The following is a 19,297-nucleotide window of genomic DNA, read 5'->3' on the forward strand; positions in this document are numbered from 1 at the left end:
GCAGTTGCAAGGTTCCCACCTTCCCAGTGTCCACTAGGACTCCTTCTCTTCTGGGTCTTTTCCATGCAGTCTCAGGCTGTGTCTGCACACAACCACCCTTCTTCTCTCTGCTTGTTTCATTTCTCTGTGAGTTCTAGGAGACTAGAGAGGAGAGGAGCTGGTCACAGCAGGAGGGGGAGACTCACTGGATTCTTCAGCAGCCTGCCTCATCTCTGTCTCCTGGCCCCTCTCCCCTCCAGCCTCAGAGTCTGAACTGCTCTCTGCCACAGCCTCTTCCTGCTCACTAAACCCTGTTGCCTCTCCAGCTTCCCCCACCACCACCTCCCAGTCTGCTCTCTCTTTTCCCTCTGACCATTCATCATTGTCCCACCCAGTGCTGAATTTACGTATAAGCTAAACAAGCTATAGCTTAGGGGGCCCCTCTCTTGGGGGCCCCAAAAAAAATTAAAGGGGAAAAACTGGATGTACATTTCCAAAATATAAGATAAAAACAAATAAAATAAAACCTACATACAGCAGCGCCAGTTTTTCCCTTTTTAAGCTCAGCAGAGAGAAAGATGGGGGAGAAACTGGAGCTAATTCGGTCTGCCTGTTATTGGCAGGAGTGCCTGGTGTGCTCTGGTCCATGGGGTCACGAAGAGTCGGACACGACTAAACAACTAAACAACAACAAAGTATTGTATGGCATTTTCACATGCTACATATATCTCGTTTTTGAAACCACATGCAGTCTAATTGAAAATGAGCTTCTTTATTGTTTGCAGCTTTACATTTAACTTCTGAATAAAACATAGATAAAAATAGATGAATGTGCTACCTAAACTCCTTAAATGCATATTTGCATAAACAGCAAGAAGCATGTGACTGTGTTCTTAAATCAGCGTTAGTGCTAATTATTGCACCTGGTCTCCTGACTTTGCTGCATGTACCTTTAACGAACACTCAAGTTTTGCATTAGGTTTGTCCTCCCTATCACGTCAAAAAGGCTGAGCTAAAAGACTTAATGCTTTAAAAGATTTAACATTTCAACCACTTATTCTCCATGTATTCTTCTACCTTGCATTGGATGCCGCCATCATTCATTAAATAAGAATCTCACCCTTTCTTGTTGTGTGTAATAACACAAAGAAGCCCCACTCCAAAATAGACACATTGGTCATTTCCATTTATCGAGCATTAATCCTGATATGTTTACACAAACTTTGTAGGGAGGTTCAGCAGCACCTGATATTTATTAAGCATGCCTTTGGATTAGCTGGCGGGGAGATTATATGATGTTCTGAGAGCCAGTGTGGTGTAGTGGTTAAGAGCAGTGGACTCGTAATCTGGTGAACCCGGTTTGCTTCCCTTCTTCTCCACATGGAGCTGCTGGGTGACCTTGGACTAGTCACACTTATTTGAAGTCTCTCAGCCTTACTCACCTTACGGAGTGTTTGTTGTGGGGAAGGAAGGGAAAGGAGATTGTTAGCCGCTTTGAGACTCCTTAGGTAAAGGTAAAGGGACCCCTGACCATTAGGTCCAGTCGTGACAGACTCTGGGGTTGCGGCGCTCATCTCGCTTTATTGGCCGAGGGAGCCGGCGTACAGCTTCTGGGTCATGTGGCCAGCATGACTAAGCCGCTTCTGGCGAACCAGAGCAGTGCACGGAAACGCCGTTTACCTTCCCGCCAGAGCAGTACCTTTTTATCTACTTGCACTTCGTGCTTTCGAACTGCTAGGTTGGCAGGAGCTGGGACCGAGCAACGGGAGCTCACCCCGTCGTGGGGATTCCAACCGCCGACCTTCTGATTGGCAAGTCCTAGGCTCTGTGGTTTAACCCACAGCGCCACCCGCGTCCCTTTTGAGACTCCTTAGGGCAGTGATAAACTCTTCCTCTGTCCAGTAAGTGCTATCCCACACATTCCAGATGCAATGCCCCATTGCTTTCCTAATTTCAAAGTATCTGATTTTTTTTGGGGGGGGGGGAAGCAAGTTTGTTGTGCAAGTGTGCCAAAACAGCTTTAATTGCGCAACCTTATTTTGTTGATGCTGTGACTGAATCTCACCCAAAAATAACAACAGTGCAGAATCCCCCCTGCTGTTACAACCAGGTCACCTATTTACAGAGCTTTGAGGGAATGGCTCAAGGATACAACTGGCTACAAAGGAACACAACAAATTTCTTAGACTTTATGTCTGTCAGCATATAAATATGCTTCCCCCTCTTTTGTTTCGTTTGGCACATCTATGCTCTTAGAATTGCATTGCACCTACAGTAGGCCAGCTATTCATGGGTTGCAGACCCGGTCTCTCAAAAAATGGGTGGAAGTAAAAGGGAAACAGGAAATTAAGCAGCATTGCCATTGACCTATTGTTGCTGTTTTGGTATTATGGTAACTCACGAGTGCTAATCCTTCTTTCTAGTCCATGAGGAGCGACAGTGATCAGCACAGGAGTTTCCCTGAACCTGTTATTTTAGAACACTGATCATCTACAAACATGTTTGAGTAGACACACCCAGCAAAACCTTCAGCAGTGGTGTAAAAACGAAAGTGAATGCCCCTCCTGGTAGCTTTCTCCATTTCTGATGTACAGTGATACCTTGCTTCTCCAATGCCTTGGTACTCGCACAACTTGGAACCCAAACACTGCAAACCTGGAAGTAAGTGTTCCGGTTTGCAGACTTTTTTCGGAAGCTGAACGTGCTCCGTTTTGAGTGTTACGCTTCCGATTTGAGTGCCACACTTCCGTTTTGAGTGTTATGCTTAGGTCTGGTTTTGCTATTTATTTTGCGTTTTTGTTTTTTTGTGGGGGGGGGGGTTTGTGACTGTGTAGAACCCAGTTCAGCTACTGATTGATTGATTGTGTCTGCAGTACATTGTTTATTGCTTTCATTTTATGGATCAATGGTCTCGTTAGCTAGTAAAATTCACGTTAAATTGCTCTTTTAGGGGTTGTTTTTAACAGTCTGGAATGGATTAATCCATTTTGTATTACTTTCTATGGGAAAGTGTGCCTTGGTTTTGGAACACTTTGGTTTTGGAACGGACTTCCAGAACGGATTAAGTTTGAGAACCAAGGTACCACTGTACTTAGATCTAGACTGGCTTGTAAAGTCTGGCAAATGCTTTCCAACATACTCCTTTGCAACCTCTAACCTCATTTCCACTGTGGTCTTTGCTATTTTTCCAGTGCCATTCTGGTACTCAAGTCAACAAATTTGTGTTAGTTTCTGGTCAAGGTACATTACATAATTCACATGACCAGAATCAGTGCATCACATTCTCTCTGCCCACATGTTGGAGCTGGGGAATCCACAGAGCATGCTAACAGATTACCCAAAAGACCAAGCACAAAGAGTCCTGAGAGGTATAAACTTTATTGATTTATATCCAATCAGCATGTTATGATATGATCACACCTGCTCATACAGCTGACATTCTTATAGCCAAAAGACAGATTCCCCCCCTTTAAAAATACATATTTTCCCCCTAGCAGGAAGGAACTTTACAAACATTATTTATATTAGGAATTAAAAACAATGGCTTTTGTCAAGGACGTGCAGAACAGGGCTGGTCAGCACCGGATCTTGTAGTGCTTTAAACTTCATTCCCCCTACCCTCGTTTTGATTTAAAAAATAATACTTTCATCATCAGCACAAAGAACACATATCCAAACCCAGACAAAATCCAGAGGTGAAACAAAGAGGTAGACATTAACTACAATGCACAGTTCTTTGGACTGAGCAATGTGCTTCGGCTCGCTCCTAAGAGTTCCATTTGTTTCTACTTTCCTATTACGGCCACTTTGCTTAAAACATTGACACCGCTTGACTAAGGGTTCAGACTAATGGCGCCTCTGTGCAAACAACCAGGGCTTCCACCAGGTTTGCGTAGGACTCAACCTCGGATGGTGTTTTTATAGCACACCCTACCCAGCCACGTGCAAATCTGAGCTACAGTGGCAACGCACAAAAAGGGTCGTGTCCTTGCACAATCATGGCCATAGAGGCAATGCTCATTTGCTCTTGTAAATTAGTGTCTCTACAGTAGTTCTGCCAGCTTACAAAGCCACACCTTCTCCTTGTGGGGTTGCTTTTAACCTGAACCAGGCCTTAGTGTTACTAGAGCGCTGCATCGCAGGACTGTAAGTCCCTGGAACCATGGCACCCTGTATTGCTTATTTTAAGCTAAACGTTCTTTAAAGTGGTTGCATACATTTCAAACAAACAAACAAACAAACAAAGATACGTTATGGCAGCAGCCTCCTTCTTTCCCTTAAGCAACTCTGAAATGTTCATACCTTTATATTGGTCGCTAGATCTCTGCAAACATTTATGCAGTTATTACCGTGACTGAGTTAAAATGGCAGGTGACAATCCAGTCCCTTCTTGCAGAAAAAGACGAGTCTCTATGCTATTCCTGAGAGCTATAAATAGAACTATTCCAGCTGGAAGCAGAATTAACAAACCATATATTTAGCTAACACGCATACAAACTTGCAGCAAGAACAATTAACACAACCGATTCAATGTTTTATGGGAAACAAAATGAACCCGGCACATTATTTCCCTTTCTTGTCTATTAGCAACTGTAACATGGAAAACAGAAACTCCAAACCCAATAATGCCATATATTTGCCTGCGAAGAGGAAAGCATTTTTGGTATCTGCGGAAGTATAAAAAAAGGAGAATGTTGATTGGTTATTTATTTTGATAAAGAAAAATCAACTCGAAGCACAAAATCCAAATGTGACCAGTCCTTTAACAGACTCACATCATGGTGCCTGTAATCATTCCAATCACATATGGCATAAAATAAAAGGGGAAGAAAAACAGATACACAAAAGAGAGGACGAAAGACCAAACCAAAGAATACGGCATCCCAAATCCCATCATCTTCATCACCATCAAGGAGGAAATTCAATGCAAGGTTGTACTGGACATTTAAGAAGTATAACAATAAAATGCATAGACTTTCTCAAAGCCACCATATGTTTAAGGAATTTTCACAGACAGGTTACAACAGGACAACCTACAAGTTTTGTACAAGAGTAACAAAAGTAATTCACAACTAATTGTGATGACCTTGCAGTTTAATCTTCGAACTCCCTCCTTGCAAAACCAAGCATGTAACTCTGCAAAACATGGTATTTCATGCGTGCATTTTCATGTGGCTCCCCCTCCCCCCCACCTCTCGCCAATATGGTACCTTCAGCTGTAAGCTTCATTTTGTTTGTTTTTGGTAGAAACAGAAATCCACGGCCAAAGGCCAAGTGTCAGTGCCATTCCTTCATACCAACCTGTATGCTGAGAAGTCCAGAAAGAAATTCATTAACTTTGGTCCCAAGTGCATGTAACATTTTGTCTAGAGGAAATTCTCAAAGCCTTAACTGCTGCCCCACACAGCTGTTTGGTATCCTTGTTTTCTACGGACAGATGGAACGATGCACTGCACAGCCAAGAGGACGGAAGGCAGCTTTGGGGCACAGAACACCAAGTGCTGCAACATTAGGATACAATAAGGGGGTCCCCATTAAAATGAAAAGAAGCTGTGGAGTAGATGTTAGTAGGTTAGGCATGGTTTGCATAATTGTATTAGACTGCCCCAGTTCACAGACTCGTGCTCTGTCTCTCAATGAGCCATCACTTAACATTACTTCGCAATGCAATGCTTTTCCATAAAAGCAGTTCGCACATTCAGTTGTGAGTCATATGCTGAACAAACCAAGTCGCAAAAACACATGTTTGCAGACCAGACCTGACATCTCTCATATTTTGGCTGGATTTGAAAAGAGTGTGGTCTTGCTTCCTGAACACCACAAAATCTTTGGATCTTTAAAGTAAGGTTTACAATTGTAACTTAAGTTCTTGCTAAAAAAAGAATAACGCGTAAACGTTAAGAAAGCTTGCAGAACAGTGACTATCAACTCAGAGAGTGGGGAGGAAGGGATCAGTGTGAATGGCACGCATCACTTTAAAACAGTTAAGGCCGTGATGGTTTCTTTTTAATAAATGGTTAGCCTTCAAAACGCTTACTTCAGTTGATGTTTTACACTACCTAGTTAACATACTGATGCAAATTTGCAAGACTAAGAATAGGTTCAGCTGAATCTCCAACACCCACACCAAACCTGAGAAAGCATCGTAATTTTTATCCTTGTGTTTTCTACTGTTCCATAATGCTTAAATGGAACTGTCTCATGTAAAACCGTTAAGATTTGTTAAAACAATGTTCCGCTGGGCATATTATTCTACATAAACTATTCTGCATAGAAAATAAATATGCAGGCCATAGTAAAACAAGCTTTGTGAGTGGGTGTTTGCCATCCACCATTCAGGCTTTGCCAAAGCAGCCCTCATTATCGTGGAATGCTCTCCCCAGGGAGGTTCGGCTGGTGCCTTCATTATACACCTTTTGGCACCAGATGAAAGCGTTCCTCTTCAACCAGGCCTTTGGCCAACTAACATCTGATGCCCTTTTAAGTGTGATGTGGGAGGGAGGGATTATGTGTTTGTTTTTGTTCTTATTTTTATCATGTACTTTGTGTTCTTTGTGTTGTATTTCTACGGATGAAGGGCAGTATACAAATTTAATAAATAATAAAATAATTATTATTCAGATAATAAAATAATTATTATTCAGAGGATGTAATGTAATTCTAACATTACATCCTCCAGTCACGCTGCTGAAAAATGCAGTGTGTGTTAGACTGTCACAATGTCTGAATTGCCAGGTGAGTTTTGCATGATGACCCCAATGCATCAAGATATGTCCCATGGCTGCTAATGCCCGTATGATGGCATACAAGTATGGTAAGCTTTAGCATGGGATGAGCTGGCTCTACACTATGTTTTCCAAAGAGAAAGTAAGGGTGCCTACTGAAATAGTTCAACACAAATTAGTGGCCCCTTTCTAATCTTCCAACTATTCTGATACCATTATATAAATGCACCTCTTTCATTGTATGCTTACATAGAGGAACGTGAATTATAATGTGAGCTAGCTGCTGCGAAGATGGAACTGCGAGGTGCTCATCTAGATGACTCAAACCAATGGATTCAAGTTACATGAAAGGAGATTCTGACTAAACATGCCCAATGTTTTATTATGCTTTTATATGTGTTGGAAGCCGCTCAGAGTGGCTGGGACAACTCAGATGGGTGGGACTTAAATAACAAAATTATTATTATTAAGAAGAACTTTCTGATGGTAAGAGTTGTTTAACAGTGGAACGGACTCCCTTGGAAGTTGGTGGACTTCACTGGAGGTTTTTAAGCAGAGGTTGGATGGCCATCGGTAGTGTGATCTAGTTGAAATTCCTGCACTGCAGGGGATTGGAACTGATGACCCCCGGGGTCCCTTCCAACTCTACAATTTGGATACAGAATTGTAAGATACTGTCTTATGTGGGATTAGGTGGTGCAAAAGATGTCGAGGAAGTTCATTATATTCCAAGACGCAAGGAATCCCCTGTCTCCTCTTTGTAAGAAGAAGACAACCCAGGACAATGTCCACTCATAAGAACAAAAGAGCCTGTTGGAACAGGCCGATGGCAGCATCCTCTTCTCAGAGTGGCCAACCAGATGCCTATGTTGAAGCCTCACTCAGTATGAAATGCTGTATTAAATGGAAGGTTCAACACAGGGTATTTTCAACTGAACTACTGTACTCAGAACAGACTGGACCAACCTACTGCATATATACAGCATTTCATGTATATACACAGACATTTTTAAAATGTTCTGTTAACTTTCCATTCTTCTGTATTCCCCAAACGTACTCTGGATTTGGTTCTGCTGAATTCAATGCAGCTATAGCAGAACAGGAAGTCTGATGAAGCAGCACAATGCATACCTAGTTTTCACTGCCTACATTTAGATGCAAGCATGGGCATAGCCAAGAGGGGGAAGGGGGAGCAGCTGCCCCCCCCATCAAGTAAAACAATAGAAATACTTAACTGACCAATCATGTCGGTTCTGCTTCCCCTAACAAAAGTCCTGACCCCCCCCCCAAATCCTGGCTACGCCCATGGATGCAAGTCTTCGTTTTCAGAATAATCATGCCCTTCCTAAAATAGGTTGCATGTCCAAATAAATTATACACTAAAACAGCAGCTGCTGCTTTGCATCCCAGTTCAAGATGTTTGTCATTCAGGATCGAAGCTACATACATCATTACCAGAAATGAACTCCGTAACAAATGAAGCAAACTGCTTCCTATAACTCAACAAGGCAAGGAGGATTAAAAACCAAAGAACTCTGGCCACTCCCACCCCCCAAAGGCTTCCTTCTGCAAGAAGTGCTTTACTTAAAATGGATTTTATTTCTATGTTTTATCCTTAAGTTTGCATGAAGTTCAAAAAGCAGGTCTGAACTTCAAACTGACTTTTTGCCTTGTATCTGCGGTGGTCTCATTCCAGTGACATGTACCAGAGTTATCTTCTAGAATGAATGGCGGATGTTGCCATCATCCATGCTAAAATGCATTTCATTATTTAAAAACACTATTCACCTGTATTCAGTAAGGTGACATTTCATTCCCATAGCTAGGGGAAATTCATCTCTTCCCATTCCCCCTCTTCCCCACTCAAAGCAAAAGAAAAAAGGATGATGCTGTGGTTTTATATTTTTATTTTGTATACTACTCACCAAAATTGGTTCTCATGTGATTTTGGGCAGGGGAAAACCAGGAGAATATATACCTCAAACTTAGCACAGATAACTACTGTTGGCTTGGCTTGGCTCTTAGAAAAACTTACAGTCCATAAAAAGACAACATTCTGTCATTCAAGCTTCGTTTGCACGTCTGTATGTGGAAATTAGGAACTGTTTCCTAGGAATGGTTCTTTTTAAATATATCTTCATATAGTGATACAGACAGGATGCCAAACGTTCCAAGAGTGATAGGTAACAAATATCTTTCCTTCAAAACCATTATAAAACTGTAACATTATAACCTGAAATCCTGCTTTAGTGCCAGTCTGCCTCTTAAATTAAAATTCCCTTTCTATGACAGTGACATTTTTCAGCAAGATGGCAGACTTCATAACGCTCCTCATGGTTCAGAGAATTTTTACATTAGTTCAGGATGGTAAAGCAAACGTTTTACCTCGTGACTAGATATACTGTTTCATGACCCTGCTAACTTCCTTTTATTTTATTTTTCCTATAAGCAAAGAACTGTGGTGCTTGGCATAAACCCTCACATGGATGTTCCAGGTACTGTTGTGTCAAATGGAAATAAAGGCCTCTATAAAGGTTAAAAACAACACCCACCCATATCATCTGGGCTAGACTGTGGCAAGAGGTACACTTTAGGGATGGCAATCCACAGACCTTTCTGAACTGCTAATAGCTATCAAGAATCCAATCTGTCATGGACAGCTTCTAAATTCCTTTCAAGCTATGCCCTTTTCTATCACTGTATTGCATTTTCAAAATTGTTTTGCAAAAAAAAAAAGAAAGAAAGAAAAGATCCCAATTTACAAAATGCATTGTAAAACAAAAACGGGAAGCAGGCTATGTGATGTGCCATATGTGAAGTACCTTTACAAGAGGATGCTCTCAAGAGATTTGAAGACAGAAAACATGGTTAGAACAGATGGGTCAATGAGGTATGCACAGTTTCTTCAATACTTCATGACACAGTTAATGCCTTTTGCAGAGCGCTTTTCCTTTTCTAGCTTTCCCATACAAGATCTCACTGAGATATTTTTTTTTTTTTTGAAGAAGAGGAGGAGGAGGAGAGAGGTCTCTACTAAACAGGTAACATGGGGCAGTCACAATACCATAACCAGGTCTGCAGAGTACATTAAACAGATCCAGCATGATTAATTACAATACAACTTGAGCTTGTGCAGATGAGGGATCTCTACCACAAGACTTGCAGTACAGGCTACTGGAGAGAAAGTTGCTGAAGATTCCGAGTTTTTACTACAATGCTGAATACTACCTGCGGTGAAAGCAATCTTGCTGCAGATGTTCACCTGTGGTGGTTGTATAATTGTATCTCCTGTTCAAACACCGAATTTGCTGACGTGGATGTGCGAGGAAGACACACCCTTTAAAAATATGGACAGTTCTTAAAATACATCATTAGGTTGCTGTGTTACTGATTCTCTCTCCTAGCGGAGTTTAAAATTCCCGAAGGGGGAGAAAGTCCATCCAGTAATGTTCCTTTATCCTGGTATATTCACATTTGAACATAACATGATGCACTCTGTAAAGTACCAAGTTCCTCTTGTTCTTAGGTCCCATTCATTCACCTTTTAAAATAGGCATTGATAAAAATACTGAAGAATGCAGTACCACATACCACCTGACAAAAACGCAAACAACTGTATGAGTATTAGCCACAAATTGCTAAGGGTCATCTCCCGGGAAACAATTTCTGTCTGTCCCTGCAAAGGGGGGAACGCTCCTGGAAGAGAAGGAACAGTCTGTTAGTTGCACATTCAAGCTGCCATTTCAGAGTGTTGCTACATCATGGACAGAACAAGAACTCGGCGCAATGCAGATGTAGCATAGCACTGGCTGTCATTCATCAAGATACAGGTTACTCAACAAGCCAGACTTTAAAAATCCTTCTCATAACATAATTAAGTTTTGCTAGTGTGTTTTCTTCTTCTCTGCAGTAAGAGAAAAGGCAGAATTGGATCTACAGGATTTCGGATTTATTTAGCCTCTTAGGCCCTCTTTAATTTTCCTGAATTTCAAGTGAAATTAAGGAAGCAACGGCTGCGCCATTTCTGCAATGAGACAGCATGACAATGGCTTGGCAGATTTGTATACACATTAATATACTGGATGTGTGGCGTATGTAGTAATTAGAAAAATAGAACTGTAGAGTTGGAAAGGATCCAAAGGGCAGGTTAAACTATTTATTTGTAAAGGAACCTCCAACTACAGATGGTATCAGATTTCCCTAATGTGCATAGGGTGGGGAACTGATTACTTGGATCTTCCTAGAGAAAAAGGGCTCAATCGGTTAGGTCAGGCTTCCTCCAACTCGGCCCTCCAGATGTTTTTCGCCTACAACTCCCATGATCCCCAGCTAGCAGGACCTGTGGTCAGGGACGATGGGAACTGTAGTCTCAAAAACATGTGGAGGGCCGAGTCTGAGGAAGCCTGGGTTAGACTTTCAGAATGAGATTGTAAACATTTGTTAAGAACTACCTCGGGCAGCATGGTAGCAGCATATAAAGTTAAAATAACACGTGCATTTTAAAATGCTTCAATGCTCACTGGGGAATCTTCCTCCACTTCAGCACTTCCACTGTTTACAAGTTATGCTTTCCCCTCTTCACATGTCAGAACACTCCCTCCAGCTACTGTGGAAGGAGAATTTTCCAGTTGCCCTTCCCAAAGGCTCATGCCGCTCTCCATCTAGACTCGTATGCAATAGCATCACGAAGTGCAGCAAGACAGTAAGAGAATATGTAACACCAACTTTTGCATTACCCGCATGGCTGATCCCATGCCTGCAATCTTAAAATTCATGCTGCAATAAAAGCTCTACTGAATTCAATGAGGCTTACTTCTCAGTAGACATGTAGAGGACTAGGCTGAAAGTGGCACGTTCAATACTTTTTTAAAAGAATCATTTCTAAGTATTTTATTTATTAACAGGCACATAACAAAGCCAACAATACAAAAAAAGAAAAAGTTTCGCAAAATTCAGGTACGTTAGAAATGCAATGTCTAAGACCTGAGATCATAACTAGAGATGGGGTGGCTTGGGGAAACCCAGGAAAATTGGGAGAAACCATAGGGCTTTCCCAATTTTTCCATTTTGGGGGTAGGAGCGGAGGTAGAACAAGAAAACAAACCAACAGAAAAATTGGGAGAAAATGTCCACCTTCACATCTCTAAGGATAGTGGGCAGCTTAATCCTGGACTTCTAATTAGTTGACCATTAAGTGAAAGCATGATTGAAAGGAGCTGAATATTAAAAATGCTTGTTTTTTATCTTAAGAAAGTATTACCTGTTTTGTAAAAGTGTGACAAAAGATCCTCCTTTTCAATGAACCGTTGATACAACCAAATGGTGAGGGCTGCAGGCTCAACAGGTACATCTTTAATTGGAAAAATCCTGCATTTCAAAGACAGACAGAACAGTACACTAGATATATGAAATAATTTCCCATCTGTAAGGTGAATCAGGTGAACTCTGGAACAGGACCCGGCATATTCTCCACTATTTATTCATTCTATTCTCAGAAGAACTGTTTGCATAACCCATTACACTTTTTTTAAAAGTGCCCAATTGTTGGACTCATCTCTTGCAACAATCTTTAGGGGCACCCATCTAATACCTTAGATTCAGGTAGGTAGCCGCGTTGGTCTGACGCAGGCAAAATTAAAAAACTGTCCAGTAGCACCTTAGAGACCAACAAAGTTTGTTCTAGGTATAAGCTTTCGTGTGCATGCACACTTCTTCAGATACACTTCTTTTCAAATACCTTAATTAGTCAAATACAATCAATCCGAGGGCATGCCTAAGCAAAAGAAAAAAAGAAAGAAAAAGTCCTCACCTGTTGGTGAAAGACTATTAAAGAGGAGGCAAAACAGTTCTCCCTAGGAAGGAAGATGCAATCAGTGCAGCCACTAAGGAAACTCTCCTACCGCCTTGTCAAGACACCTTTTTTTGGGGGGGGGGCAAAATGCAGACTCTGAAAGTTCTTATATTCAAACATTGGTTCCCTGTACCAAACCAGTCCAATTCATATTTCACAATGAGGAGCGTCCATCAAGCATATTTATCCTGGCACATTTCTTCTCCAACTTTCCTCTGCTCCTTTCTCAAGGCCAGTTCCCATTGCATCTTCAACCTTAATCATTCTATTCATATGTAAATAAAACATGTCTGCACACATGCAGTGCCTTCTGTTTCTGAACTCATTCTAGTTCCCTGGATTCAGAATTTCAATCTAGTAAGCAAAGTACAGACAACTAGTATGGCCCTTTATCCCCGCTACCTGCCACAAATGAGAGTGTTTGGGGGGCAATTCTGCACCAAACAGGACTTTCCCTTAATGTCAGAACAGCATCATTTATGCCACAACAGCCAGGGTCAGTCCTCAAAGGAAAGCCAGGGAAGAGCATCCTATTGTGCCATCACCATAGCACTTAACCCTATGCCCCAAATATTCCAAAACACAAGATCAAATTGCACCCTCTCTCAAGCCTTCATTATACATATCATAATAGGATGGCTAGCTAGAGGAACATCGTTTCATTGCCCCATGACAAAAAGTTAATTTACTGAATGGAAAATTTCACACTCACTTCAACCACCAAATATTTATCTTACTCATTTCACCAATAAATTTCCATTCACATCATCACAGCATCTCTTTTTCTCCAGGATCTTGCTATTACGTTTTAGCTTCAACAAGCCTGGAAGATATCAAAAGGTCAAGAAAGTAGCTGCTCTCCACTCTCATTAGTGAGCTCTTTAACATAAGTGCCTTTTGGCTTCTCTTATGTAAGACTGCTGTGCACTGGCCTTCAAGTTAAAGGCATGAAATGACTAGTTGAGTTTAGTCTCCAAAAGAAAAAGTCTTTCATAATAGGATTCTGTTTGCCATTCCACCTTTCATTCGCCCTTCCTACACTGTTATGTTTTCATTACCTTCAGCAGATTTCTGAGTGCTATTTAAACTCTAATTCACAACACTGAAAAGATTTGCAGGAACAGGCTGCAGCTGTGTGTGCAATGTTTTATACAATACACATTCTCAAGGGAGACCTGGGAGGTGACTGAATAGGATTATGCCAGGTCTCAGCTCTGTTCAAATGTTCTCCCCCACTGATCTGTCATCCTGGTCTCCTGGATTCACAACTGCATGCATACCAGTAGATTCCTGACTTGACCATTGGTCTTACCTCTCTCCCTTAATGCTTCAAGTGGAAGGTACACCTTTTTAATGTTTAAAAATGCTTCATGCCTTTCAATTGTCACCATATAAAGTACAAAACTGCTCCAGGGGTTACATGGGAGGGTAAAATGTTCCTTGATAGTATCACAGGCAACTGAAACTGTGCACAGCTGGCTTCTGCTGAAATTATGCAGAACATTTTCTACGGAGCTGAACTCTGGAACGGTAAGTAGACTGAAGAAAAAGGGGAACATACATTTCTAAAATAAATATAATAAACCCACTTGACTATTTTTGTATCAAATATAATAACCCTCCTTAAACCCTTCTCTCCTTCCGCCGTGTGCCAGCTTCAGCATGAAGATCTTGGCTTGTTCTAAAGCAGAGTTTTGAATCACACAAAAAGTGGGGAAATGTGGCTTAATGCAGGTCAGGATCTTCATGGCGAAGCCGGAGTGTGATGGAAGGAGCAAAGGGGTAAGGGAGGAGCACTTGTTACTGGGTTCATAAACCAGACAGGAATGGTTGTCCAAACTGGACCCGAGAAAGAAAGAAGAGAAGAAAACAGTAAATGCTGACCCTTCTCTTCCAAATATATTTCTCCCAAGTTATTTCAGGCAACTCATGGATCCGCATGGTTTATTGCAGACTGACCTGGCATTCAGCATTCTTCATTACAGATGTCATGGGCAGACCCAGTAAATGTTTGCCACATTTGCAAGAGCCACATTGTATGATGTTATGTAAGATCACCATGGATGGATGGATAGGGTCTCTACGACCAATTATTAGCCAAGCAAGGAACAACTTCCTTGCTTTGGTTTTCAAAAGACACATTTGACCATAACTAAAGTACTGGCTTTAATTCAAGGAGTATGTTGTCATAGTCTGACTTTCTTATGCTATTGGGAGGTAAAAAACCCACCTATTCCCAGAAACTTCTATCTACAAACATACACCCCAAGTTACCTTACTGAAAATTATTTGCTTGTCCAAAAATGAAGAGTTTTGAGGAAGAAAGCAATGTGAAAATTTTATTTCAAGCCAGTCATATTCCAAAAGACAAGTACCTAATATATTTTCCCCCGGTCTCGATTTAAAATTAACAGAAGACAAACATATTTTTCCTACCTGTAATGTACATGTGTAATTGTTGGTCGCCTGTAGCCAAGAATCCAGGTCTGGATGTCTAGGGGTTCAGCTTTGGGATATGCAATGGTTGTATCTATCACCCACTGAAGACCTTTTGATTTACTTTCTAAGAAAGGGAATTATAGAACAAAAGAAAGGAAACAGAAAGAGTTTGATTTTCAATTGTTAGTATCATACTTCTGTTCTAATACAGTACATCACACCAACTCATTCGATAATAATCTGCATTCTATGATTTGATGAAATACCTCCATACTACACGATGCCAAATCAGGCAGAAACATGTTCAGCTCTTACTTCTCAAATTAGAGAATTGGCAGAAAACTCCCTTATATTCCAAATCATAATATACAAAAATGTCTACCCTTGATCATGACATCATACATTTCAATTATTTAAATTCTGGTTATCCAAAGACTCCACTTCATCTCCCTCCCTCCCCAATCCCTCTCGCCCTGTTCTCACACACAAAATCTACTGTGTATCCTCCATATAGCCCTAGGAAGGAATAATTCAAGGTATATTATTAGCACTGCTGCTTGCTTTAAAGAACTTCTCTTATTGAAATACATTGATGTTTCTATGGCTTATGTACATTAGTAGGATTATTCAGATATACAATGTGAGGATGTTTTAATAACAACATAGAATCATAGAATTACAGAGTTGGAAGGGACCCTGAGGATCATCTAGTCCAGCCCCCTGCAATGCAGGAATATGCAGCTGTCCCATACGGGGATCAAACCAGCAGCCTTGGCACTATCAGCACCATGCTCTAACCAACATGATTTAAATTATCAATAAGCATTAAAGGTACACCATTAAATTTCTGGCATTCTGTCAACAAGTGAGATGCTAATTAAGGCAAGCACTTAAAAAGCTTAACCTAGTGCCATGTTCAGTGTAGGAGCACTTTCTCCCTGGGCAGAGGAAATGACATACGTCTGATACACCGCTGAAGCCTGCAAGTGCTTGCAACCTCTGGTCTCAACAGGCTTAGTACACAAATCTGTTTTCAATACCAGGATCAGCATGGAATGTATGAAGTAGTATCAAAGAAGACATGGCAACCTACTAATATATTTGTTTTGGCATAAGTTCTCATCGCCTAGAGACCTTTCTTCTCTTAGTTACTCATTCTCTTTCAGGCTTTCAAAAGCTTCTTCGTCACACTTTCTCAAGGCATACAGAGCCCTTTTCAAAATATTTTTTTAGCAAACAAAATAGTGGCTATTATTTAATAACTCTTTAACACAACAATATATAGACACACATTTTAATTTATAGCCCATTTACATTAACACTTCATTACTATTTAAGTAGAAGTTTTAAATCACAGGAAACCATATATTCACAATCAATGACTGGAGGATATTCTCAACGCCAAGGAAAAAGCCATCATCATACCTAAGAAAGGAAGTCTTCATAGAAACAAGAACCAAAGTACTGTATGCCAACTTGGTTTATGATGACAAAACTACCATAAAAATATTAGAGAGAAAGAGAGCAACTGAGATAAAGTTAAGCATGTTTTATTTTCACCCAAATTAATTGGCTAACTTATTTGAAAGGTTTATATGTTGCCTCTCAGCTAAATAGCATTCAAAGTATCTTAGCCACAAAATAACTCAACCACCATAAAAAATGCAAAACAGGAGGAGAATAAAATACAGGTGGCAACCATTGGGGGGGGGGGGCTTCCACTGCTGCTCCCCGCATGTGTCGGCAGAGTGCACAAATGCCCTCGCTGCCCTGTTCTGCCCTCTTCCAGGTCCAAAAGGACCCCTTCAATGGCAGTCATGTGTCAACTGGACACACGCAAAGTTGTCACTGCCTGTAGTGCGCAGACAAAACGGACAAAAGCAGCCGTTAAAATACAGTCATACCTCAGGTTACAGACACTTCATGTTGTGTTTTTTTGGGTTATGGAACGCCGAAACCTGGAAGTACCAGAATGGGTTACTTTTGGGTTTCGCTGGTCACGCTTTGCGCATGCGCAGAAGCGCGAAATCGCAACCCGCACCGCTGCAGGTTGCGAACGTGCATCCCGCTCAGATCACGTTCGCAACCCGAGCGTCCACTGTAATATAATCATGTGTCACATTTTAACTGTATGCTTTATTCTCCACATAGTGCACTGGCCCGTAACTCTGTGACATGTATGCCTTTCAAAGGCATACTTCTTATGCATATAATGGACTGCTGAGAAACCTTAAGCCAAAGCATAGGTTGATTTGTTTCAATAAAGATGTGTAATGCATTAGGATTTCTGCCAAGAGCGACAACGTTGCAACAGGAAAGAGATGGTTCCTAAACCCCTTCCTTACATTCTTGACACACAGATCTCAAGCAGCCAAGCTATTTTGATCTTTCCAATTAAAATACTTTTGTTCTGCATTAGAAGACACTGAGAGTTTCTTTTCAGCAAATGGTCCAATTACCCTGGTGTGCTGGACTTAGCAGCCAGCTACATCAACTTTTCCCTCCAGGGACTGCTTGTTTTGCTTCAGGTTTCATCCTTGCTTCCACTTCTTCCATGCTATATATGTTGATATTCAAGCAACCCTGGAAAATTAAACCCGTAATTCCCCCAAGGATCATCTACACACATTGGAAGCCAGTATAGGCTGAATTGCATCGCAGAAAGAAATTGCAGAATGAAGAAAGTAGCTCTCATCGCTCTCTCCATTTCTGTTCTTAAAACCAGAAAATAGAAAAGGAGATGTTGCAAGCAGGACTAGCTCCAACCTACACGTACATACTCTGCAAACAGTTGAGGGAGCCACTATAAAAGCAATAGCTACAGTGTGCTGATGTGCCCTGACCAGTGACCTGATCTGCACACTCTGTCTCTGCCAGAGGCGAAAGGGGAAGAGAGAGAGAGAGAGAGAGAGAGCACATGCACAAGCTCCACAGCCACACTATATTACTGTACTTCCCCAACTAGAGAAGCAAAAAGAACTGTTGCCACATCTTCCACGCTCTTCCTCTTTTTTGAAAGCAGAGAAATATCTGTGTCCTAGTGTGCAGTGATGGGGGCCACGAACGTAAGATGCTGGCTCATACAGAGTCAGACCATTTGTCCATCTAGCTCAGTGCTGTCTATGAGACCAGTGGCATGTCAAGGCTGGACCACAGGCAGTGAGTGGTCTGGAGAGTCAGGACTCCATGACCATCAGTACCTGAGAACAAGCCAGGGGTCTGGGCCAGCAAACAAGACCACCGAGGCAAGTTGTGACAGAGTCAGGTAGACCTTGTGGTTTGAAAAAGGGTCAGATGAAAAATAAAGTGCTTTATACCCCTTCCTGCCCGGGCCAGCCTGAGAGGTTCTTCCCTGATCTGGTGCTGCATGGGGCTCACTGCATGGGGCAAATGGGCAGCAGCTCTTTACACAGCAGCTCTCTGGTGTTGCTAACAGAGGATTTTTTTCGTGCCCTAGCTGAAAGATGCTAAAGACACAACCAAGGGCTTTCTTTGTGCAGATGCTCCACCACTGAGCCATGACCATTCCCTCAAAGGCTGCATCTGCTTGCATGAGGTAATTCTTATACTCTGAGGACCAGGAGTGCCCTGAATTCAGTCTTGCAAGGTCTTCTTAAAAGGTCATTTTGCCCACCAGTTTATTTTACAATTACAAAGCATACTTTTTTGATTATTTAATTTCTATGCAGTTTAATATATTAAAAAATACCTCTAAGCGGTGTACAAAAAACTGAAGCAACAACAATTAAAACAAAATATTGGAAAAAGACAGTTGTTGTTGTTGTTGTTGTTGTTTTTGTTGTTGTTGTTGTTGTTTATAAATCAATACCAATTCAGTTTCCTCCTAACACACCCTCCCTCAGCCTTCAGGTTCTCAGCCAGGGTCCAATCAAACCCTCAACTCACCCATAGAAAGCTCGCAAGAAGTTGTGGAAACTGGATTTTATCCTAGTCTCTCACTCTAGACTTGCTTTTGTCCTCTGCCCCTCACCCTGCCACACCCCTCACCCTGTACACACCCGTCCCGAGCAGCACAGAGACACACTCTACTGCTGCCCCATGGCTCTCAACGCCCTCGCCTTTCCTTTCTCCTGCCTCTGCCTGCCTCCTCCCAAAACACCTGGGAGGGTCCAAAAAACCCTGGACAAGGCTTGGCCAGCTAAGGCCCAAAATCTGGAGAGATGAATGGAAAGAACTGGTTCACCAATTATTCCTCCTCAGTCCAGCAAAGAAGTACTTAAAATTAATTTGGGGCAAAAGGAGGGCCAAGGCTGCTCACCCCCCCCCCAAATCCTTCCACTTC

The 19,297-nt window shown here is 41.6% G+C and overlaps 1 protein-coding gene across 3 annotated transcripts in view; it reads right to left on the minus strand.

Annotated features, from left to right (window-relative positions):
* Positions 1 to 3,338: 3,338 nt before the first annotated feature.
* LPGAT1 (lysophosphatidylglycerol acyltransferase 1) overlaps positions 3,339 to 19,297 on the minus strand; it is a 56,607-nt gene continuing 40,648 nt past the window's right edge. For all 3 annotated transcript variants that reach the window (XM_079968945.1, XM_079968943.1, XM_079968944.1), the window contains 3 exons: positions 14,992 to 15,118; positions 11,965 to 12,071; positions 3,339 to 10,400 (listed from right to left, as the gene is read on the minus strand). In XM_079968945.1, the coding sequence (XP_079825071.1) occupies positions 10,249 to 10,400; positions 11,965 to 12,071; positions 14,992 to 15,118 (386 nt within the window). In that variant the 3' untranslated portion in view covers positions 3,339 to 10,248. The remainder of the gene's footprint in view (positions 10,401 to 11,964; positions 12,072 to 14,991; positions 15,119 to 19,297) is intronic.

The sequence above is a fragment of the Podarcis cretensis genome, assembly GCF_951804945.1.
Source record: "Podarcis cretensis genome assembly, chromosome: 3".
Classification (NCBI taxonomy): Eukaryota; Metazoa; Chordata; class Lepidosauria; order Squamata; family Lacertidae; genus Podarcis; species Podarcis cretensis.